Below are 24282 nucleotides of genomic sequence, written 5' to 3'. Positions count from 1 at the left end.
ATGATTTACGAAAACCTAATCTTAAGAGAAGGTACGTTTTTATTAGGGTAGGGGGGAGGATGCATAGTCAATTCTTTTAATCGTTGCAGCCCTCCCCCTTACTCCTAAATTCATAAAAAAAGGTTTGTTGCTCCACAAGAGTTTTTACTGACGGCCTTCTTATCTATCGCCCAAGCCCTCCCCCCATTAGAAAACGTACTTTCTCTTATTGAACACCTTCCTAAGACCTTCGGATATCCTACCAGCAAAAGGATAATTAAAAACATTGAATGAAAAAACATTTTCTTCAGTACAACAATTTTGGCTGAAAGAAGAAAAAAACGAAATTGCAAAATAATTTTTTTGAATATCACTTGAAACACTTGAAAGACCATCGGCTATTCGCATGGATATTTATACATATTTATATATATATATATTTTTAATAGTTTTAGCAGTCGGTTGGTCGATCACGGTAGGGATGAGTAATCCATTTGGTTAAATCTGTTTATATGAAAATCAACCCATGGCCAGATGTGTCGGGAGCGACGTCAGGCCGCGGTTCATAGGCCTTATTGTGCTGCACGTACAGATAAACGTTGTTGTAAGGTCTTTTAGAGCAAGGTAAAGAAAACGTTTAAAGTCATGAATATTTTTGAAACCTGTGTTGCCTACGCTGCATATATCGTCCAACTAACCTCAAGTGTACGATATTTATTTATCCTCAATGTGGTTATGAATGGCATTCTGGCTTTGACTGCGACTCTTGGGAATGGACTAATTTTGGTTGCCATCTTGAGATCCCAGAACCTACAAACGCCATCCTACTTACTGATAACAAGTTTATCCTTCGCAGATCTCCTGGTTGGTTTAGTATATCATCCTTTACAAATCGTACTAAACGTCTTTTTCCTGCAGAATAATGTCCACGGTGTGTGTAAGATCTTCAAGACGTTTAATTTTATCTCCATTCTTCTTGGATTACTCTCCTTTATCATGGCAGCTTGCATCAGCATCGACAGATACTTGGCGCTTCGTCTAATGCACAGATACCGAGTTGTTGTCACTAAGAAAAAGGTTGGCTTCATGATTTTATTGGCTTGGAGTCTTGGAATCGGCCTGGCATCTTATTCAACGCAAACAAACCTGTTTTTGTGTTACGGCACGGTGATCTTTTCCATTCTTGTCGTCTTCCTGTTACTGACTTGCTTCTTCTACTTCAAAGCTATGAGAGCACTTCAACTTTACTCCTTGCAAGTTCATGCACAACACCCACCCAACTATGGATTCGATGTTCTGAAATACAAGAAGCTACTCAAGACCATGTTCTTGATATTTGGATGTCTTCTGTTTTGTTTTCTTCCAATACTATGTTCGCATATCGCAAGGCTCAATCTCGATCTTTCTAGAGAGACAATCTTGGTGTATTTCGCAGCGCACGTCACCTTGGCGCTCAATTCAAGTGTTAACCCCGTCATTTATCTAATAGGATTTAAAGAAATACGCCAAGCTTGCAAGAAACTTATTCTGAATTACTGAGACTAGAACCCAATGACGGGTACGTCCGATCCTTCTCATCATGAAGAATGTGTATCATACAATTACATATTGCTCACGATCTATACGAAAAACGAATGGACAGGCATGTTCTTATCATATAAGACACCGGTCACTATTTATCGCCCGGGAGAAGAATATCCCTTGATCCATCGATTGCAAGAACAAAATATCAAGTCACTCTCCTATATATATGTTTTTTTTTTTTGTTTGTTTGTTTTTTGTTTGTTTTTTGTTTGTTTGTTAATATGTTAAACTTTTTTTTTTCCTTTTTCCTTAAACTCCAGAAACCTTGTAATTATTGTTAACTGTGTAATCTCCCACGATGAGCCAAGCTCTTGGAGAGAACTCAGAGAGTTAATATGTTTTAATAATAAAAAAAAGTCACGTTTTTGAAAATCGAAAGTCAAAGACCAGGAGAAGAATATCCCTTATGTTTGAATTTTAAAAAAGTCACGTTTTTGGAAATCGAAAGTCAAAGACCAGGATAGTTGAGAGATCCTCAAGTCGTTTAAGACTAAAAAGGCATCTTGTAGCTTTCTCACCTGGGGCCTGGAAGAATATCCACCATACAATTATTATATATTGCTTAAGATCTATAAGAATGCTGAACAGACCCTCGTTTTCGTCATATGCATTGACCGGTCACTAACTATCGCCACAAGAGGGGAAGATGAGAAATATTCTGGTTTGTATTATTTACGGGGATTCATGTAGTGTGCGCGACCCAAACCAGCCCTGGAAAATGTCAAATCCCCCTCTATCACGAGAATATAATTTCTTTCTCCCATACAATATCTTGGTTATTCTATTTAAGGGACCCGTCATTATTTAACACCTGGGGGGTGTGAGGATTTTTGCATGCTTTCAACTAACTCTGACTGATCCTCCCCAAACATTATATCACTTCTCAGTGATCCCCCCTCATAAGGTCTGGTAATTTTGGTGATTTCCCCTCTTATCAGATAGGTCGACTTTCGACTTAAAAAACCGAGAACAAAGTAGATTGAAGCCAGTAAACAACAAATTTGACATTAAAATTTGTTTTTCATAAACCTAAAATTTGCTATATGATCAATTCTGAATGTTATCAAGATTCTTACAGTTTTATATATTCTTTTGACACAATGAGCCTTTGAAGATTTCTCGACTCAATGTTCCGGAGTGCAATGTTCATCTTTCTTAGAGCTTTGGTTCTCTATGATTATTAATTCTCTCACCAATTGAAATGAGGCGTAAGCTAACACATCTGCTTGGTATATTGCATTAATTTGCCGTTATTTAGACTATCAAGTTCTTTACTCCAATATTCCGCGACTCCATGTGGTATACTAGAACAGACCCGACAGTGTAATCAAATGAACAATGCTTGAGAATAAATATAAAAGAAGACTTGTAGTTTCCTCATTATGAATGAACTGTTACTTTGGTTACTTGTTCTTCAGGTACAAATGTAAGTGTTGCTGCATTACAAATAGTAGTCTCTTCGTCGAGATCAGCGATGACAAGATCATTGCTGTTGTTATCATCATCATCATCACTGTCATCACAACTTGCGTCGGATTCAGATCCACTGTTTTCGTCTTCATCGCTAGACAGTTCATGTGTAGTGTCAGTTGTTTGTTGCCGATAATAATGGCATCGAATTGCTTTCAGTTTGTCAAGCTTTAGCCCAACAGTTGTCAAAGCATGCTCTTTCAGATATAAATCAAGTTGCTTTACTCGAAGCTTTTGAAGCTGATTTCCCTCAATAATTTGAGACCTATATAATTTGTGTCTATCAGTACAGACGCACAAGCAGCCGTTTAACATTGCTTTTATAACATATTTTTGAACAGGTTTGCACGAGCGTGTCTCTGTCCCCGGATATGAACACGGTAGCCAGCCAATCAGCACGCGCGTTATATCTCAAATATTTTATAAAACACAATATAGGTGTGGCAAGTTGAATATTTTCAGTTGTTTTCATAACGTTTTTAGCGCGCGCACTCATCATTAGAAATTTAGAGCGCGCATGAAAATACAAAAAGTATGATGTGGTTTTTTTGTCGTTAATTTAAAACAAAAGTATGACGAAGTTTTCGTCGTTAGTTATTTACTTTGTCAGTTCAGCTGTGTTCAACGTTCATTCAAAGAGAGTCAAGAAAAGTTGTGTTAATTAAGTTAGTTAAAAGACTAGAAATAATCGAAACTGGTAAGTAAAACATTGTTATTATATATTACTTAAGCATAGAAGTCTGTTTCCTTTACGCAAAACTAGAGAATGTAAGAAAAACGATTGATCTCAGGTTTGCCTTAAGCAACCGTTTTCAAGATTGTTTAGTTGTTGTTTCAAATATAAAATTACTTCAATAGTAATGTCTTATAAGTTATATCGTAAGTTGCCAGATAGCCGAAGTCGCTATGTTTGTAATAGGTAATTTAGGATGGTCAAACACCAGTCTAAGCTAATCCTAGTTGCAGTGTATTTAGTGTAAGATTACAGAAATACTTATAGTCATTTGAAAAACAACATCGTAGATGTGTAATTAATCAATATTTCTATTGATTACCTTTCGTAGTTCTCGCCGTTTCGTTGTGGTAATAAACTGAGTTATAGTAAAGACGAAACTCGTACGTGTTGTTTACTTGGTCACATTTTGGCGTCGCGAGCAGGATACAGAAGTTGTAAAAAGACCAGTAAGTAGACGGAAAAAAAAACAAAAACGGCGAGATCAGTTGGCAGTCAAGACTCTCTAATTTCAAGAATGGCAGAGGTTCAGGAACTGAAAAGTCTCGTAGAAAAACTACAAACCGAACTAGGAAATTTGAGCAAAAACAAAGACGAAGAACAAGTCACTAAACAGTTCGTGGTATATAAGCAAGAACGGAGATTGAAGAAATTCAGTGGTAAGTCATACAACGATGGAAACTATTACCAGAAAGTTGAGGAATTTTTATCTGAAGTCAACGCAATATTTGAAGCAAGGAAAATGACAGCGGGAGAGCAGGTTGAATTCATCGTTTCGCACTTGGACGGACCAGCCCGTGTTTGCCATTTTTATTGCTTTAAAATCAAGGAGAAAATATATAGAAAAGAATGCGCAACGCGTGCAAATGTATGTGATGGGTGGAGCTGTTTAACGATCTATCGAAGTCGTTTAAGAAATGCGACTGAGTAAGTTTTATTTATTCATTTATTTATCTAGTATAACAATTTTATTTGTGAATATAAGATGACAATCATGGCAAAAAGGATGACGAGAGGGAAGAAGTTGATCAACTTTATTTAAAGTCCAAGCTCCTTCATCTAGAGGGTAGACTACCGGGTTAGCTAATCCTATGAAATTAATTCTCTTTAAAAATCACAATTTTGTATCTTTGATAAGCTTCTCCTTGGCTAATGATGTTACATCACCAATGAGTGCTTTCCCATATCTACCGTAAAAAGGGTGAACTTCAACGTATTCTGACGGCTAAACGAATTCGGGGACTCCCATATTTTATTTGCTTATTTTACTTCTAATATGATGTAGATTCATCATGCAGAATTTTTTTCTTCTAAATCTGACGATGGGAACTTTTCCCATGAATTGTATATAACCTAGACAGGTGATATGATAACATGATTGCACCATTAGCCATTCATATAAGGTTGTAAATAACTTGGTGCCAACAAAAAAGACCATTTGATATACAAAAACAACTTTTACATCATATTCATTGGTACATAAAAAACGCATTACCACGATTTTGTTATACAAAGTATAAACGAACGTTTTACTTTCATTTGTTGTAAGCAGGGCAATGCTTCATGAGAGCACTGTAATTCCCAATCTCAAATGCAGTTTTGCCATCCAACACCTCAAGTCCATTAGTCTGAATAGTGTAGTCATCATGGTTGATGGTTGTAAACTGCTTCATGTCCACTTTATGCGATGCTTCCATCTCCCATGTCTTAACCAGGTTTTCTACAACTTCCTCCAATGAACCTTATAAAGTCGAAATAAGAATTTACCAAACTCGCAAACATGTAGTGTTACCGGAAAGACAATAGACTATGGCGTTCCAATCCTGCCAAAAATCAATGACCTATAGAGGTATATTTCTCTTCTAACCCGCAAATTATTTAATGATCCCATGAGAGTAAATAGTTGATTCGTTTGAAATTTGTATCGTATTTTTCGTGATGTTTCTCTGGAACTTCAGTGCAGATTTTATTTTCCTTAAAGTTTTCGTATGACTGTGAAAAGCTCACGGCAAAACGGCATGCGCCAGGCCAATAACACTGCTCAATTTACTCTCAATCCAATCAAATGCCCGGAACACGGAGTGAACATGGCGCGGACACGGTCACGCCAAGATCTAGGCATAGCCAGACCAATCACATTGCGCGAGAGAAAAAAAAGCCAATTAAAGTTCTAAAAATTAAAGTTAAACATCACGACACGGCACGCTAACGGCACTGAGCTTTTCACAGTCATGCGAAAAATTCTACAAGAGGATGTTACACGTAAAATACTTTCTATGTTTTGTCTAGCGACGCACTGCGACTTGCATCAGTAAAACCCAGTAAACTTACTTTTTGTAGCGCGCGAGCTGCAGAGCGTAGCAAGCAGTTGTGAATTGCAACAGGGACACAGGGGGCAGAGGGGGCCACTTATCTTTCATTGTTTACGAAATTGTTTTGTCGCTCCGCCATCTTGTTTTCTATTATTTACCGCTGTACATAATATGAATAAACTTGAGCCCGTCAGATACCGCGCACGCTAGCTGTGCTGTGCCTTAGCTTATTACAGTGGATGATTGCTTGAAAAAATTGAAAGGGGAGAAACTCTAGTCACGTGATTTTTTGAAAACGTAAATAACTCCTTTGATTCTTGCTTTTTCACGATGAATTGCAGACATGCTACGATTTTACTCATTCTTCACATTAGAAAATAATTAAATCGCTTGAATTAATCGTAATTATCCTTCTATTGTGTAACAATTTTCTACGTGGTTTGCTCGTATGTGCGCTGCAGGTCACTGGTGACGGAAGTAAAAATGTTAACGAAAAAGAAGACAAAACGGATGTGACGTATCACTAGATTGAATTGAAAACGAGGCAGAATCGTGACGGAACCTGACAAATATACTACTAAGTGGGGGAGAGGTGGAGGAGATTGTATTGTTTACATTTATTTCGTAGCTGATAGCCAAGTGTCCTAGGGAGTTGCAATTTGTTTCTCATATTCGTTATTCGTTCACAAACTATCTATTTCTATAGATTTCTGCTCCAGGTAAGTTGAAAACGTTTTTATATTTCAAGTTTAAAAACAATTAAACGTGATTTTATAGTATTAAGATTCAGCGATCGCGAGACTGGAGTAATATTTTCAAGTTCACTTTATGTTGTCTAAAAGTGTCGTCGTATCGAGTTGCAATTATTTTCTCATCGTTAGTAGTTCAAAAACCATTTATTCATATATAGTTTTGCTTGAGATGAGTTGAAAAGTTTTCATATAGCAAATAAGCTATGTTAATTGCAAGTTTTCAACAATGAAACGTGATTTGTTTTTCTAAGATTCAACGATCGCTGTCTCGCGTAGTTTAATTGCAAATTCATCAGAAATATTTTGTCCGTAAAGACCGAATTGTAGTCTAGGGGATAAAAGCAAATGCCAACTATTCTAGTTTTTAACAAATGCAAACTAAAAAAAGTCGGAAATGTATGTCATTTATATGCTAAATGTATTTATATCTTGACCAATATGCTTTATTCTTTATGCTCTACAGTTTGTAATTTCCGTTTACTGCAGCACGTACATCTACGACAAAATTCCCAGCAAAATGATATATAAAAAATAAAATGTAAGTAAGCTTGAATAATGACAAAGTCTAGAAATTGTTTCAAATCATATTAACATTGCCACTTATTTCGGTAATTAATTGCGGCTTCATGCTTTCCTTACATTAATCTTTCAGAGCCGTTTTATTTGTTAAATGATTACATATAATACAAATATACATGTCAATGCCCATAAATAAATAATGAAATATAATAGTAATATTTGATATTTTAACGTTATTAAAATATCATATTTTTTCTCTTTCATATATATATAGGTCTCAACATAGTTAATAGAGGGGAATGGTTAGGAAACCTATTGTTATCAGGTCTTTGTTCGCTTTTGATGTTGAACCGGTCTTGACGGTGCACAATTTTTGATTTATGCCCATCTGAAATTGCAAAATAAGTAAACATAAACTTTGTCTATGGGATTGTTGTAAGGAATATTCAAATATCTCTTATAAATCTTTAAGTCTTTTGAACTAGCTGCCAAAAGCAAGATTTTTGTCTGTTCACTCAGCCATTGCCAACAATGGTAAAACAATGGTAAAACAAAGGATTGTGCACGGTCACGCTTGAAAAAAGTGAACAAAGACCTATAACAATAGGTTTCATAACCATTCCCCTCCATTAACTATGGTCTCAAGTTTTGACTGAAGTTCAAGAACAGACAGTTGACCTTATTTTAAGTGGTCACACTGTTTACTTTGGGGGCATTGCTGGGTCTGGTAAGACCCACATTGCAAATTTATGCTTAAAGCGGCTGAAGGAGCAGAATTTTAAAGTGACGTGCACATGCACAACAGGGTTGGCGTGCACCTTGTATAAGGATCTAGATGCAAAGACTTTTCATTCATTCACTGGTATTGGTACTTGCATAGGTACAAAGGAACACCTTCTTGCAAATGTACTTTCTAATGAGTCTGTTGTTAGAAATTGGAGAGTGAAGAAAGAGATGCTTCTCGATGTCTGATAGTATTTTATTCTACAACGATGATAGAGTCCTAAGATACAAATATATAAAATCTAAGCTAAATAATAGCACTTAAAGTAAATCATGTATAGATAAATGTGAAGTAAACGATTACACATATAATAAATGGAAAACTTACATAAATAAAGATATACTGGTGCTGAATAGTCTTGTATTATAGTTCTGTCCTAAAACGTAATCTTAACGTAAACAAGATGGCCGCTCCTACTGAGCCGGTCAGCGGTATCTAACTCGTGTCCAGGCCCTAGTGGCCAGTAGAGAACTCTTCATCCCCCCCCAGTCCTGGAATCTCTGACTGGGCAGTCAGAATTACTGGACTCAGTTTCTAACCCAGGTGCCTGTCTCGGGTTCATAGCGCCGTGGTGTCCTTCTGTCACGTGTAGGGCGTACGTATGGAGGTGCCTGGGTCAACGGGTTTTCTGGGGGACTGACGTCTGGTTGTGGTCCCTCGGTGGCTGGTGGTTGGGGGAGTGTGGGGACGATGGGTTGAGGAACGTTTGGGGATGTGGCACATGGTTCATCTTGTGGTAGCTCACAGGTCTCTTCAAGTGGTCCCTTGTCTGTGGGTATCAGTATGTGCTCCTGCTCCTGGCTTCTTCCTAGGGACGGCGGCGGGGATACTGTCTGCTGCGGGACTGTCGGGTGGACTGGTGTGTAAGCTCTCAGGAATCGACGATTGCGCAGTGTCAGCCGTCCCGATCCATCTACTTTCACTCTGTATTGGTCGTTCTTCAGGGATTCAACTACAAGGCCAGATCGGTCCCACTTAGTTGGGTTTGGGCCATGCTGGTTTTGAAGGAAGACTCTGTCGCCAGGGGTTAGTGGGCGAAGTGGTCTCGAGTGGATTCTCAAGGACTCGGTTGTGCGGGACATCCTTGTGCGCAGGGCTTCTTCCTTCGCTATCCAAGCCTGACGCCATAGTGGTCGGACGTTGGGGTTTGAGAACTTTTCTAGTCGACTTACAAAGGTAAGTGAGTCTCGTAGTGGCCGACCAAAGATTATTTGTGCGGGTGATAAGTTGCAGTCGCGGTCGGGCGTGTTTCGCAGCTGTAGGATTGCACGCAAGAAGCGGTCTTGGTCGAGGTTCCCGGTTGGACCAGTGTTGGACATTAAAAGTCTCTTTGCTGCCTTAACAGCAACCTCCGCTCTCCCATTGGACTGGGGGAAGCTTACTGAGGACACGCGGTGTCGCACGTTCCAGGAGCGGAGGAAGTTTTGAGTGTTACCTGCTGTGAACTCTGGGCCACCATCACTCCCAAGTTCCTCTGGGACGCCGAACGTAGCGAAGAATCTGCGTAAATGATGGACCAGGCCTGCTGATCCTCCTAGATCGGTGCCAGCTGTTGAGCGTAGAACCTCTACCCAACCTGAGAGGCGGTCTCCGACGACAAGGTAGTGGCAACCCCCGTGGTCGAAGAAGTCTGCAAAGATCGCTTCGAAGGGGGTGGATGGTGGTGGCGAAGGTAGAGGGGGTGTGGCCGCTTGTGACGGGGCATTGCGGTTGCAGTCGGCACATCTTTCTCTGGTGTCCTGAATGTCCTTTGATAGCCCAGGCCAGTAGACGATGGCACGGGCACGCTGTTCCATCGTGGAGGCCCCTTGGTGGGCAGCGTGGAGGTGCTGGAGGATCCCTTGGCGTAGGGAGGAGGGAACAATGACGCGGTCGTTGTACAGCAGGACACCTTCTTGGATATAGATGGATTCGCTGATTGGGGAGAGATTGGTTAAGGTAGGGTCTTTGCTGTCTATATTGCCGTTTTGCTCGAGGAGACGGAGAGCGTGGCAGAGGGATTCATCTTTAGCTGTTTCCTGTGCTAGGAGGGACCACGATATTGCACTGAGGCCTTGAGCGTCTTCGCGGATTGTAGACATCAGCGCTGATTCTGCTAGGTCAGGTTCGCTTGGTTTACCGAGTGAGTAGTGGTTCTCGGAGCTCGATGGTGAGGGGTGTCTTGAAGTGGCGTCAGCGGCGTGGTTGGTTTTCCCGGGCCTGTGGACAATCTCGAAGCGCCACGGTAGGGTGCGCTGCTTTAGTCGGAACAGGCGGGAGTTCGATATTTCGTCTAGTGTGCGGTCACCGAAGATTTTTACTAGTGGCTTATGGTCGGTTACTATCACAAGGTTGTCACATCCTTGCGTAAAATATCGTGTTTGTTCGAGGCCCCAAGCGACAGCAAGTGCCTCACCTTCGACGGCTGCGTAACGCTGCTCTGCTGATGAAAGGAATCTTGAACCTGCTAGCGTGATTTTCCATCCCCCTGGGCAGCAGTCTGGTATACCGGAGGGGCAGTTGCAATGTTGCTGAAGCAGGAAGTAACCGATCCCGCGGTTGGACCAATCAGGCCGTAGGCAGGTGCGCCGTTGCATGTCAAAGATTTCAACACCTTCCCGGATGGCTTCTACGATGACTTCTTTGGACTGTTGGAATGCTGCCTCCAGGTCTTGGGACCATGTGAACTTACATCGAGGGCTGAGAAAAGGTTTGAATACGGCCATTGTGTCTCGCAACTGTGCGTAGTTCGCCACCTGGTTGACGAGGCCAAACCAGCTCCTGATGTCTGTCGTTGATTCTGGGGAGGGGAAGTCGCGGATGGCATCCAGGTACTTGGGGAGCGGTTCGATTGTTGCGTCCGATATCTGGAATCCCGCAAAGCTGACACTTTTCCCTGCAAATTGAAACTTATCTGGGTTGAGGACGATGCCGGACTGGCCGACTCTGGTCAGGAAGTCAATCGTTCTCCACCAATGTTGTTCCAGATCGGTGTCGTGGTGTATGGTGTCATCTACGCAACGTTCCTTTCGTTCAAACTCCGAGAGGATGGCACTGAAACGGCGATTGTATCCGTCTCCTGAGGACAGGAAGCCTTGCGGCGCCCTGGTGTATCGCCAGCGTCCAAATGGTGTGATAAACGTGGTGAAATGGCGATCTGATTCTCGCAGTGGGACGCTGTGATAACCGTTCCAGGCATCCGTGACCGTCTTCCACGTGTTCTTGGGGATGCGTCGCGCCAGGTGGAAGGGTGACTCAGTGGCGAAGGTTTCGCGTTGGCAGAACTTGTTAAGGGGTGATAGGTCCACAGTCCTGCGGGGTGAACCGTCGTGCTTCCGAGTGACCACCATGCGGTGGCACCAGGTCACCGGTTCCCCATACGGCACTCGCTCGACAACACCGAGTGCCTCGTCGCGGAGGAGGTCCTCGTAGACTTTCTGCTGCCAATGGACAGGTATGCTGGCTGGTTTGTGACATGCCTTTGGTGTGGCCTCTGGATCCACATGTATCTCAACTGGAGGTCCTGCCATGCAGGGCAATGCTCGATGAGGGCAAGTGTTGAAGGTTGAAGATGCGTATTGTTCGAGGAGCCAGGCTTTCATTCTTTCATTGTTTTCCGGGGTGCACGGAAATGGTAGCTCGTTGGGGCGTTGTGGTGGGGCTGTGCGCAGAGGGCATGAACACGTTGTGTCGTTGGCATTAGGTGGCGTAGTACAGCCATCGTTGATAAACCTACTGGCGTTGATGGATGAGGGTTGTTGTGGTTTATGGACGCTGTCGTGGACGTGTATGCCGTTGAGGGGTGTCTTTGTGTTCTCTCTGGTAGGGAAGTGCTCGCCCAGTAGGTCGAGGTTGAGCAGTGACTCGTAGGACAGGTACATGTCTCGCACGGAGCTGCTTACATACACCATCGAGCGGCAGGTTGTTTTGGCACCGTCTCGTGAGGCTGCTGTTAGTGTGGCAAAGAACGCACCCTCAATGGCGATAGGGGAGCGGTTGGCGGCTGAGAGGCCAAGACTGACTGGTCGCAAGTCATCACGGGAAAATCCACAGGCAGTGAACTCCTCTAGGGACCAGAGGTCTGATTGTGCGCCAGTATCTGCGATTGCAGATATTTTTGCCTCCTTGTTAAAGCAGTGGTTGTGAGATCGGTTGTTTGGTCCGTCAACGGTGATGGTGACGGACACTCTGGGGTGTTCTCTGAAACGAGCTCTTCTCCATTCGCCCTTGGAGAATATGTGATGCTCTAGTCTCGTTGATGGGGGCCTATGGATTGTACTATGTGTTATGGTCAGGTCCCGTTTATAGCGTTGAGAGTGCTGTCTTCTTCGGCGCCGATGACTGTTGTGGGTGCTGTGTACGCTGACTGTTGTGATTTGGGCGATAGGCTCAGATTCTAGTGCCTGGATGTTGGCGGGTTTTTGGCGTTGCTTTCGTCTTCGGGCCCTGTAGCAGTTTATGCACACTTGATGGGGCTTGGTGTTCCATCCTCGCGCTCCTTCTGTAAAGGTTTTGAAGGGACTCTTACAGTCGGGGCAAGTTGCCTCTTTGGCTTGATCTGGATGTGATGGGGCCGCAGAGGGTTGTGTTCTTCGTTGTTGCTGGAATGATGACATGCCAGAGAGGGTTGATGGTGGGAGTGCATTTCGGGCCATTTCTTTGTTTTCCACCAAGGCAATAACGTCGTTCACCGCTTTCTGCAGGATGTCTTTGGTCCCGAGTACCTCGCGACGTATGTCGGGGTCGTAAATGCCGTTGAGTAGGACGTCTCGGAGGATGTGGTCTGTATAGTTAACGGTTTTGCCGCACTCGCACCGTGTGCTGTAGGCACAGGTTTCGGCCTTTCCTCGCGCCCGAGCTGTGAAGGCACGGAATGCCTCGTCGCGTTCCTGATGTAATTGCAGCAACTCGGTGCGTATAACGCACGTGGCAACCGGGATGACGGCCAGTGAGCGCATAGCAGAGAGAAGATTTCCGAGGGATTCCGATGTTGCCTTGTGGTTGGCCTTTAGGATGCTATCTCCCAATGCAGGTCCAGCACACTGAAAGAGCTGAGATGGGGCTGAAGCATCGTCTATGCCAGAGCCAGAGCGAAATACTTCCCAACGGCGGACGAATACGTTCCATTCCTCTATTGAAATGCCGATGTCTACTTTCGGCCGATCTAGTTTCGGTCCTCTTGACGCTGGGGCCTGGAGCGTTGTGGCAGTGTCTCTGTGTGCTAGCCCATGCTTATTTAGTAGTGCAACGGCGACGGCGTCTGTGACATCCTGTGTCTTAAAGGTGCAGCTAGGAACAGAACATTCAACTACAACCATGACTCTATCATGAAGAAAGAGATGCTTCTCGATGTCTGATAGTATTTTATTCTACAACGATGATAGAGTCCTAAGATACAAATATATAAAATCTAAGCTAAATAATAGCACTTAAAGTAAATCATGTATAGATAAATGTGAAGTAAACGATTACACATATAATAAATGGAAAACTTACATAAATAAAGATATACTGGTGCTGAATAGTCTTGTATTATAGTTCTGTCCTAAAACGTAATCTTAACGTAAACAAGATGGCCGCTCCTACTGAGCCGGTCAGCGGTATCTAACTCGTGTCCAGGCCCTAGTGGCCAGTAGAGAACTCTTCAGAGAGATACAGATGTGTTGTTTGTAGATGAAATTTCAATGTTGAGTGCACGCACATTTGATATAGCATATTATATTGCTCAAAATGTAAGGAACAGTGAATATCCTTTTGGTGGATTGCAAGTAATTTCTCTTGGTGATTTTTTCCAACTTCCGCCAGTCCCAAGTGTCATGGACCCTGGACTTTATGCTTTTCAAAGCAAGTATTGGAATATAACTTTCCCACATGCAACAATATTTGATCAGAGTTTCCGAACAAAAGATCCAGCTTTACTTGATGCCCTTAATGACATAGCCCATGGACGCTGTCCAGAAAAAACTGAACAGTTTGTTAAAAATCTGGAATGCCCTATCTATCCCTCAGATTTTGGCTTATACTATATTCCTCAAATACATGCATTGAATGAGGATGTAGATTTTGCCAACATGAAGTTTTTGGATTCCCTCCCAGGGAATACCTTCACCTTTTCTTCATTTGACACTGGCAATAAAGCATATCTAAACAATCATTGTATTGCAGCTTCGCAATTGCATCTCAAAATTGGAGCAGAGGTAATGGTAGTTTATAACATCAACAACAACTGGCGAAATGGTGTTCGAGCTTCAGTGGTTGGATTTCAAGGTGGCCTACCTATCATATCTTCCAAAACTTGTAAAAGTGCCTCCATCATTAATAAGGTAACATGGGCATTACACGACCACCATGATCCTGCTAAAATTGTGGCTACGAGAACCCAAATACCTCTGAAGCTTGCTTGGGCTACAACAGTACACAAAGCACAAGGGATGAGTTTAGATGCAGTGGAAGTCCATGCATCAAAGTTATTTGCTCCTGGACATTTGTATGTAGCCCTGTCACGTGCAAAATCAAGTGCAGGCCTAAAAGTTGTAGGCTTCAAAAAAAGTAAAGTGATTATTCCTCCTAAAGAAGTTTCTACTTTCCAAAATAGTGTTTCCATTGGAGAGGTGGGGTCAAACTATCTATGCTGCCGTAGAAACAGTGGAGTTGAACAAGTTACTTTTCCTGTACAATCCAATACACATACATCTATAATAAATGATAGTGATGAATTTACAGAAGAACACATTGAAGAAATTGACAAGCTAATAATTAATTCATTCTATGATCAAGATAATGGAAATTATGTATTTAATCTAGATGAAATTCTTCAGAATTTGGAGTCTGATGAAACAGCTGCTTCACCTCCAGCAGACTTTGATGCACTGCACATGTTGGAGACCCTCAAGAAAGATGTAGGCATAGCATTTACAAATGATTTTGTATCGAGTGTAAACCTTGTATTTTCACAACTTCAGGAATCTCTGGTGGAAACACAAAAGTTCCTAAAAATACGGTGGGCAAGATCCTATTTTTTACTAAAAGATGCTATGAAGCATAATGGGAGTCGAAAGGTAACCAGAAAGGATTTTACACTTTTAGCTGGAGAATGGCACAACGTGGCTATTTCTGGACAATTGGACAAGGAGTTTGCAAATGTTTCGAGGATGACTCCAGAAAGAATGGAAGGATACCATTTCCACTCACTAACAGACATTGTGATGAGAATAAACTCTCAGGTCCTGGAGGGCGTTTGCTCCTTTATCAATCAGTCTCAAGAAAGTGAAGATTGTATCGATGTATGTAACATGTCAAATGAAGGCAAAGCAAAAGTGCGCTACTGTGGTGGCTGGGCAATTGCCAAGGTTCGACATGCACATGTTTCCACATTTCGAAGAAGTATGCATTCTGTCAACCAGGAAGTTAAAAAAAATGCCATCACCTCGTACGAAAAGAAAAAAATGATGGATAGGATGATTTGGTCATCTCAAGAGGCATTTAGTGAGTCTCATTATGTGGAAACATTGTCTGTTACCAGTGACCGTCAATATGTGAAGGGAAACCTAACACATATTACCGATACTCGTTATGAATTTTTTCTCGAACTGGAACAGAAACGAATAACACTTCTTAACAGTAAGATGTTGAATGAGGTCAAAGAGGACCTAGTTAGTAATTGCAAGGAAAAAATGTGCTCTGATAGCAATCTTTTTTCAAAGTGGAAATGCGCTATGGAGTCCAATGCAATTGAACTTTCTGACCAAGTCACCTTAACAGTTAATGAATTAAGCAAGGAATTGTTCCATGAAGTTGTGGAGAGGTATGTGAAAATGGGTGCAGGGCAATTTTTCAAGAGCACCCGCCGGAGCCGCTCTGCAAAATATCCGCTCCGCATGTGATTTTTTGCTAGCTGGGAGAATCTGATACATTGTAAGTATTTGCTGGCAAAAAGACACATTTACTTGATACTGGCTGCCTAAATGAGTGTTTGGCCTTTTTCCTAGCTTGGAAGTTTATGCATTATGTAAATTTTCGCTGGCTGGTTCAACATATACCAAAGTGTGAAAAGATACCTGGGAAATTTGCCTCGAAAGCTTCTCCTCTTTCATAATAGCACGTGGGTGAATAAGTGCGGAGAGTGCAGCGGCCGAGCAAGGGACTGCGGAAGAGGCTAACGAAGCAAGAAGGGAAACGAGGCCATTTATATAGCCAGTATCTGGGTCCGTTTGCGAACGTCTCACACAGCAAAGAACAAAACTTATTATTATCTAGTGGTATTTTTGATCAAGTACTTTTGCTTCTTAACACGTAAGTATCTTTCACTATGAATAGATGTAGATTCAATTTGCGAAATTGTGATTTGGTTGCTGGACAAGCCGCGACTAAATTTTTTTATGATTTCTCGGTATAGGTGGAACAAGATGCAGTCGATATAATTAACGCCGCTTTTCTGGTAAGTAGAAAAAAACCCGACTGACAATTTATGAAAAAACCTTTTAAAGTTAGAGTTAGTCTATTATACTATTCCGTATTTATACTACTGCTAGTCAGTACGTAAGAAGATTTAATCGGCAAAACAAGTAATCCCAATAATTTGCAAGTAACTGAGGCATCCAAGCCACAACTGAGTTACTATTTTTTCTAAAAAACACCCTTTGAATATCGCGTGTGGATTCATTTTTGATCGCGACGATAAATTAACTTTAAGGTTAGTTATCAGGGCAAATTTGGAATCTCCCCTTCTCTAGGTATAACGCCAGCATGTATGAATGACAAAGAAAAAAGTGGTCTTCTCCTCAGTTGTTCATGGAATACGAGAAGGTACGTTTTACCACTTTGAATCTTTACCGAAAATATCTCCTATGTATAGTTGCATATTCGTTATATAGTTTTCTGGCTTGCTGCATTTTGAGCATGGCTTAGTATTTCATTTATTTGTGGAGCACCTCCTTGGACAAATTGATCGCTTTGAATACCTCGCATGTGTGTCGATACTGAAGATTTGACTTTCACTGAAAGGGCGTTACGACTGTTAGCCCCTCCAACCCCTAACACACAGCAGTGTAGCACTGTGGTGTAACTCTCGCTATAGCTTCAAATTTCCGTTCTTTTTTTATTCTAATTTAGGGTTTGTTCGAGAGGGATGTTTTTGGCGATGTAAATGTACACCCATAAAAGTATAATTAACTAAGACATCAATGATGCTGTCAGAAAAGAACCCCTTCTGTAATGACTAGATGTCCGGTTTCTCCAAGCTAAATGCTGATAAGATGCAAAGCAAGTTGCCGAAAAGGCGTTATTTGTATATAGATGCCGGGCTGCATATTTTTAATGATCACTACTTTGATTCTAGCAAACATATATTTCTTATGCTTATTTGTATTTTAAAATGTTATCTTATCTATAAGGCAATCATCCCGATCTAGCTGACTCTGAGCATTGACGAAGGTTTATTTCATTGTATCTCCAATAGCATTGCCTTTACTTTTTTAAGTAAAGTGAAAAGCGAAACCAATAGAGTAAAACAAAAAATTCTTTTCTTAAGAGAAAAGAAAAACAAGTTGTTTTTCCTTTAAAGACGAATTATTTTGCATTCAATAGCAGTCAGTACCTTTTTAACATGTTTCATTCATTGAGAAATTACTTGAAAGCGGCCATTAGGCAACAAAATAAAAATCGTACACCCTATAGAAAATGCAAAGACCACTGACTATGTTTTCTAATAGTGGCAAGAAATATGATGGTTCAATAGTAGGTCCAACAAATAGTCCAAGAGTCCAGGGTCAAAGGGTCCAAGAGTCCAGTCCTTGTTTTACACTATGCCGTTATTTTGGGTGTATAATCGTAATAAATAAACACAATGAAAAAAATAATAGAAATGTTGGCAAAGAATTCACGTCAAAACTTGAATCACGTTCTTCATTTTTGGCGCACATGATATGATGACATTTCGACCTTATCTATTCGTCCAGACCTTCCCTGTTGATAAAGGTGATTTGCGCAACGAACATTCCATGTAGGGGGTGCTTTTACAATATGCTAATAATTGTATAGGATCTTTCAAAGCGTCAGGATATACTGAAGTTGTTTATGGTACGTCTATTGCCATAAAAAAATGATGAAAATTTCTCAAAAATCAGATGCTTAAATTTGGAAACAACTCACAACTGGAGAACACAAGTATTAATAACAACTGAAATTTATTTATTTGTCAAAAACACAAACTCAACAAGAGAAAATTTAAACAGTGCATATGCTGCTTAAGTGAGATATTTTTAGTTACGGCGGTTCACTCCTCCAGCCGTTGATAAGTGTTTTGGATTTTATCAAGAAAGTTTTCAATATTGGAAGATTGTGTAATAACCGCCATGACCTTTATCTTGTGGGCCCTCGCTGGCCTGCCTCGGTCACCTCTACTCCATTTGGCTTCTTCGAGTATCATACTATATGTAATCAAAAAGTAAAAAAAGTTCATTTTATTTACTTGTAACTTGAAAACGATGCAAGAAAAACTGCATTGCACTTACCATTCTGCATTCTCCAATTTTCCACTATCTAACAAAGGGGACAACACTACTGCTGTATTCCTGTTGATAACTGCTTTCGGTCTACCAAACTTGTCTATGATTTCAAGACAGCATATGTCTTTTGGATTATCTCGTTGTCTCTTTAATCTATAAACCTCTCCGACTTTTAAATCTTTGTTCCCATAGAACACCATTCCCACTGCTCTAACGCGCTCACCCATCGGTGCGCCATCTTTTTCTTGAAAATAAAGACTTTTCTTGGGTTCCATTTTCTGAACCAAAACGTACCAGTATCTTCCTCAAAATGATGAATCGATTCGTATAAACTGGCGAGTTAATTGGGTTATAAGCCTAGTTGTCATTCAACTCATGGCCACACAAGTATGCACCACACGGCGACGGCCGTTTTTGTGTTAAATTAAGAGAAGGTTTAGACGATATTTTTTTACTCTACAAGAGGGAAATCGAGTCTCTGGCCTTACGAGGACATTATAACACGTTTATATTTTTACATTTGGATAACTTTAGAGATGATGAAATTTTGAAAATAAGACAAAGTCAGTAACCCGCAGTCCGGCACAAACAATATCCAAGGCTGCTGATCACTGATAAGATTAGAAAAGTCATCTGAGATTACAGAATTCGATCATTGATACATATAGTTATGACTGGCCCAGAACTGTGAAACAATAAGTTTTCCTAGTCATCTAGAACACGCATGAATATAGAGTAAAAAAAAAAATCCATTCGAAATAATTAAACTAATTTAGCTTGGCCAGTGCTTTCACTCCAACAATTATCTTAAAACAAAACGGAAATCCAAATCACAAAGGCAGCCAAATTTCCTTATCAGTTGCTTGAGATTTTGCTACTAAATGCTGAACCGGTCTCTCGCCGCCCCATAATAACTTCTGCGCCTTGAACACGAGAAGTGTTTTGCATCAATAGATTTTGTTCTCATTATGAAAGGCCACGTTCCCCCCCCCCCCCCCCCCCCACCTAATTAGTATATGTAATAGGACTCCATGCTGTCCAATTAAGAAATAATTGGCCATTTTGAAGTTATCAAGTGGGCTGTAATTTCTGTCTTATTGAGCCAAACGAAAAACTAATCATATCTCGATCTTACCAACTTTAGTATAGATTCCAAATTACAGACCATTTGGAAAAATACCCAATTTATGAGAGGTCTTGCAATTAACAAAGAATGTATGGGGATTTTGACCGTCGTCCCGCAAAACCATACATTTTCTGTTAATTTGATAAAATTTTGAAAAAATAATGTTCAGCTAGTATTTATCCAAACGTTTTAAAAATTGGTAAATTTGCTAATTCCTTTTGGTTGCCTTTCATGTGATAGGGTTCGCTTCGTAATTAGATAAATATTTCTTTGATTAGTACCCAATCCCCTGCTCAACTCCGAATTGGCTAATTGAACGAGAAAAATTCCGAGGACTGCCGAAATTGGACGAGGCCGTGCCAGCATGGAGTCCCATTACCTAATGCGTCACAATTCTGCCTCCCGGGTTCTGCCCGTCAGTTGTATTAAGTAAAGGCTTTGAATAAAACACTTATATGTGATCTCGTGCAAGAGCAGAGTAAAGCAGCTCATAACTTCAAACCACTTAGTTCATTCCAAGGATCCAGGAATTCCAGGATAAATTAAAGAAATTTGGGAGGAGGGGGGATTTTGCTCAGGCAAAACCTTCTTTTCTGCTGACATAAAAGCCGATCCTTAGTTAAAAGGTTCACAAGTCTGTTATTCACTGACCTTGATACAATATAAGGACATTTTTTAGATTCAAAAGCTCAACTATTCTCTGTACTTTCATTAACATACTTACTATTTCATCATTTTGAGTAGAGCTCTTCTACGGGGACGGTTAAACCGACCTCAATTGAATAAATCTGAAAAGACATCGACCGTTTCTTTGCATTCTCACTCTAAACATTAGGGGACTTTAGCTTTCTTCTAAGGACCTTCTTCTAATATTATCAGATGGCGTGATGTTTATAAGTGGTTTACAAAACACTGGCTCATACCTATGACCGTGTCTTTGCCTTCTCACTATAAACATTAGGGGACTTGAGCTTTCTTCTAATATTATCAGATGGCGTGATGTTTATAAGTGGTTTACAAAACACTGGCTCATACCTATGACCGTGTCTTTGCCTTCTCACTATAAACATTAGGGGACTTAAGCATTCTTCTTATATTATCAGATGGCGTGTTGTTTATAAGTGGTTTACAAAACACTGGCTCATACCTATGACCGTGTCTTTGCCTTCTCACTATAAACATTAGGGGACTTGAGCTTTCTTCTAATATTATCAGATGGCGTGTTGTTTATAAGTGGTTTACAAAACACTGGCTCATACCTATGACCGTGTCTTTGCCTTCTCACTATAAACATTAGGGGACTTGAGCTTTCTTCTAATATTATCAGATGGCGTGATGTTTATAAGTGGTTTACAAAACACTGGCTCATACCTATGACCGTGTCTTTGCCTTCTCACTATAAACATTAGGGGACTTAAGCATTCTTCTTATATTATCAGATGGCGTGATGTTTATAAGTGGTTTACAAAACACTGGCTCATACCTATGACCGTGTCTTTGCCTTCTCACTATAAACATTAGGGGACTTAAGCATTCTTCTTATATTATCAGATGGCGTGTTGTTTATAAGTGGTTTACAAAACACTGGCTCATACCTATGACCGTGTCTTTGCCTTCTCACTATAAACATTTGGGGACTTAAGCTTTCTTCTAATATTATCAGATGGCGTGTTGTTTATAAGTGGTTTACAAAACACTGGCTCATACCTATGACCGTGTCTTTGCCTTCTCACTATAAACATTTGGGGACTTAAGCTTTCTTCTAATATTATCAGATGGCGTGATGTTTATAAGTGGTTTACAAAACACTGGCTCATACCTATGACCGTGTCTTTGCCTTCTCACTATAAACATTAGGGGACTTAAGCTTTCTTCTAATATTATCAGTTGGCGTGATGTTTATAAGTGGTTTATAAAACACTGGCTCATACCTATGACCGTGTCTTTGCCTTCTCACTATAAACATTTGGGGACTTAGGCTTTCTTCTAATATTATCAGATGGCGTGATGTTTATAAGTGGTTTACAAAACACTGGCTCATACCTATGACCGTGTCTTTGCCTTCTCACTATAAACATTTGGGGACTTAAGCATTCTTCTAATATTATCAGATGGCGTGATGTTTATAAGTGGTTTACAAAACACTGGCTCATACCTATGACCGTGTCTTTGCCTTCTCACTATAAACATTAGGGGACTTGAGCTTTCTTCTAATATTATCAGTTGGCGTGATGTTTATAAGTGGTTTACAAAACACTGGCTCATACCTATGACCGTGTCTTTGCCTTCTCACTATAAACATTAGGGGACTTAAGCTTTCTTCTAATATTATATGCTTATAGTTAAGCTTGCAGCCGACTCATTTTTTAGCAATCTCATACAATATTAATTTTTGTCTTCTTTTTCTTCTCTCTTTACTTATTTGAGAATAACGCATTCCATGTTTTCTCACTTTCATGAACATCAAACTGCTGGATACTTAAGCTCGTATGCACCTGAAGGCTCAAGAATTACGAACTCCATCCCGACAAAATAGTGCGGAAAACGATTGACAAAGGTATAGTAATGTTTTGTTGTTTTAGGAACGTTCTTGCAATTCAGAACGAAAATAGCATGATAATTAATTAGCTTTTGAATCTGGAGTATCATCTTTTGTTATATAAGGAAACGGCAAATTTCCGTTGTTTTTATACATCATATTCAAAAATGTATACGAATTTGCCTCGATCAGAAACTTTCCAATTAATACGTCATGATTGCTGACTGTTTGTTTTTGTGTATAGTGCGGCGAAGGAAGCTCACAAGTAATGGAATGTCCTACTATCGATCAGAATGTCAAGGTACCGCATTTTCGACTAATCGTTCTCAGTGCATATGCATTTTTTCAAGAAACCCATTACAAAACTGACGCATCATATCCTTATGTTTAAAGCCCGAGGAACACTTGCGTTCGTGGTTTTCAACGACATTCAATATTGGCTTCCTGGACTCCTTTATAAGTAAAGATGATATTTGGTGCAAATATCAGTCAAGCGCAATGGCACTCTTAGACAGGCAAAAGTTTTTTTCGATGCTTGGAAACGTTTTATCGCAGACGTGTTTCATAGGTCGAGTGTTACCAGTTACTCGCAAAGGAAAGAAAGTGGGCTTCAGAGGCATCGAAAAAAAAGGAGAAGAATTTTCAGAAGAGCAGTTCACACAAAAACACCAACAGCCCATTTACGACATTCCACCTGTGATCTCTTCTGACCCCTTGGATATCGAGAAAAGCCAAGGCGCGTATTCTAACCAGTTACTCCCGGAAGAGCAGTCAAACCCAAGTATGCCAGACATTCCACCTGTGATCTCTTCTGACCCTTTGGATATCGAGAAAAGCCAAGGCGCGTATTCCAACCAGTTACTCCCGGAAGAGCAGTCAAACCCAAGTACGCCAGACATCCCACCTGAGAACTTCTTTAAAAGCGCTTCTGAGATTGAGAGTGAAAGTAACTCAGAAAATGAGCAAGATGAAGAAGAAGATGAAGAAGAAGATTCTTCAGAATCAGAAAGTTTTTACTCAGAATTAGAACAAGAAAAAGAAGAAACCGACGTAGAAATGTCGTCTTATGAGGTGTCTTCAGATTCGGAAAATGGTAAAATTGAAGACTCGTCAAATGGCGAACTTCTATTTGACGATTCTCTGACATCTTCTTCAAGTGAAGACTTCTTTACATTTCACCACAAAAAGATTCAGAAGATGCGTTCTGCAAATCTTCCAGGAAAGCCAAAGACATTCATGGAGTATCTCTCTTCTTTTTTTGCCAAGAATACCTATGGCTATCAATATGCTGGGCCTATTTCTTCTTCGAACGATGCGCGAATGAGATCGTTCCTAGTTGCTGCATTTCCACCTTTCAAAGTCGGAAGCCTTTCGAAAAAGACCACTTTACCAATCGCAACAAGCGGTGAACTCTTCCCACAGTTCACATACAGAGGTAAAAGCACAATAAGGTGCGAACTCTGCATTCCTCATCAGAAATGGGCACTGGAAAATCACAAAAGCCGCCATGTTATTAGATCAAAGACGGTGAACACACAGAGCATACTTGAAGGCAGCGCAAAACTCGAATTTTCTGGTGTTGTTCAAACAAAACAGCATTTTTATTCCAAGTATCACCAAGACGCCCTCCAGTTCTTAGAAAGTGAAGATGATCAAGATGCAATCCTAAACGATGATGCACCAAAAAGAATGAAAACAGAAGTCAATCCCAAAATCACGAGCTTCTTTACACCTTCTTTAAACGGGAAGGGACCTCTGGATCTCAAAAAATGCAAAAAGTTCAATGTTGCTACTTGTGGGACCCAGAGGTCGTTAAACATTTCTTAAACGACAAGCAGATTCGCCGCACAACAGTCCTATCTCTTTTCAAGGAAATGAAATCTAACGGTGTATTGCAATGCTATAAATCAGTGATAGGACATGAGGACTGCTCCAGTTATAATGGTTGGAAAAAGAAGCATCCCCTTGATGCAGCTGACATAGTAGACAAAGCCAATAAT

At 40.7% G+C, this 24282-nt stretch overlaps 5 protein-coding genes across 6 annotated transcripts in view; 2 read left to right on the top strand and 3 right to left on the bottom strand.

Moving 5' to 3' along the window:
* Window positions 1–546: 546 nt before the first annotated feature.
* Window positions 547–1746, top strand: LOC116292077 (melanocortin receptor 4-like). The gene has a single exon (XM_031699313.2). It carries the CDS (start codon window positions 625–627, stop codon window positions 1516–1518), a length of 894 nt encoding a protein of 297 aa, XP_031555173.1. The 5' UTR covers window positions 547–624; the 3' UTR covers window positions 1519–1746.
* A 3555-nt stretch (window positions 1747–5301) lies between these two features.
* The window catches only part of LOC148909049 (uncharacterized), a 45613-nt gene continuing 26632 nt past the window's right edge, over window positions 5302–24282 (bottom strand). Inside the window, exon 3 of the mRNA XM_089034006.1 lies at window positions 5302–5507. Coding sequence (XP_088890132.1) covers window positions 5302–5507 — 206 coding nt within the window. The remainder of the gene's footprint in view (window positions 5508–24282) is intronic.
* Window positions 8308–13430, bottom strand: LOC148909053 (uncharacterized). 2 transcript variants are annotated; one of them, XR_016120408.1, is made up of 2 exons: window positions 8461–13430; window positions 8308–8352 (listed from the first exon to the last, which is right to left on the bottom strand). XR_016120408.1 is itself a non-coding variant. In XM_089033824.1 (1 exon), the coding sequence occupies exon 1, from the start codon at window positions 13428–13430 to the stop codon at window positions 8661–8663; it is 4770 nt and encodes a 1589-aa protein (XP_088889950.1). In that variant the 3' UTR covers window positions 8308–8660. The 2 variants fall into 2 exon arrangements, 1 of the variants encoding a protein (XP_088889950.1); XM_089033824.1 differs by having other exon boundaries at window positions 8308–13430.
* Window positions 13797–15995, top strand: LOC116295386 (uncharacterized). Its single transcript, XM_089033570.1, has one exon. The coding sequence runs from the start codon at window positions 13797–13799 to the stop codon at window positions 15993–15995; it is 2199 nt and encodes a 732-aa protein (XP_088889696.1).
* On the bottom strand, window positions 18289–19593 carry LOC148909052 (uncharacterized). Its single transcript, XM_089033828.1, has 2 exons — window positions 18624–19593; window positions 18289–18539 (listed from the first exon to the last, which is right to left on the bottom strand). Exons 1-2 carry the CDS (start codon window positions 18890–18892, stop codon window positions 18386–18388), a joined length of 423 nt encoding a protein of 140 aa, XP_088889954.1. The 5' UTR covers window positions 18893–19593; the 3' UTR covers window positions 18289–18385.

Source organism: Actinia tenebrosa, unplaced genomic scaffold (genome assembly GCF_029948245.1).
Source record: "Actinia tenebrosa isolate PJP-AT-01 unplaced genomic scaffold, QUT_ActTen_1.0 PGA_scaffold2__45_contigs__length_23673736, whole genome shotgun sequence".
In the NCBI taxonomy this organism is placed as follows: Eukaryota; Metazoa; Cnidaria; class Anthozoa; order Actiniaria; family Actiniidae; genus Actinia; species Actinia tenebrosa.
Note: the sequence above shows the minus strand (reverse complement) of the source record. Positions and strands in the feature narration are given on the sequence as shown.

Excerpts from the sequence above, each read along its gene's own strand:
- LOC148909053 (XM_089033824.1), bottom strand. The coding sequence starts at position 13,430 with ATGGTTGTAGTTGAATGTTCTGTTCCTAGCTGCACCTTTAAGACACAG.
- LOC148909052 (XM_089033828.1), bottom strand. The coding sequence starts at position 18,892 with ATGGAACCCAAGAAAAGTCTTTATTTTCAAGAAAAAGATGGCGCACCG. Across the intron at positions 18,540-18,623 it reads AAATTGGAGAATGCAGAATG|TATGATACTCGAAGAAGCCA; the intron begins GTAAGTGCAATG and ends GATTACATATAG.
- LOC116292077 (XM_031699313.2), top strand. The coding sequence starts at position 625 with ATGAATATTTTTGAAACCTGTGTTGCCTACGCTGCATATATCGTCCAA.
- LOC116295386 (XM_089033570.1), top strand. The coding sequence starts at position 13,797 with ATGTTGAGTGCACGCACATTTGATATAGCATATTATATTGCTCAAAAT.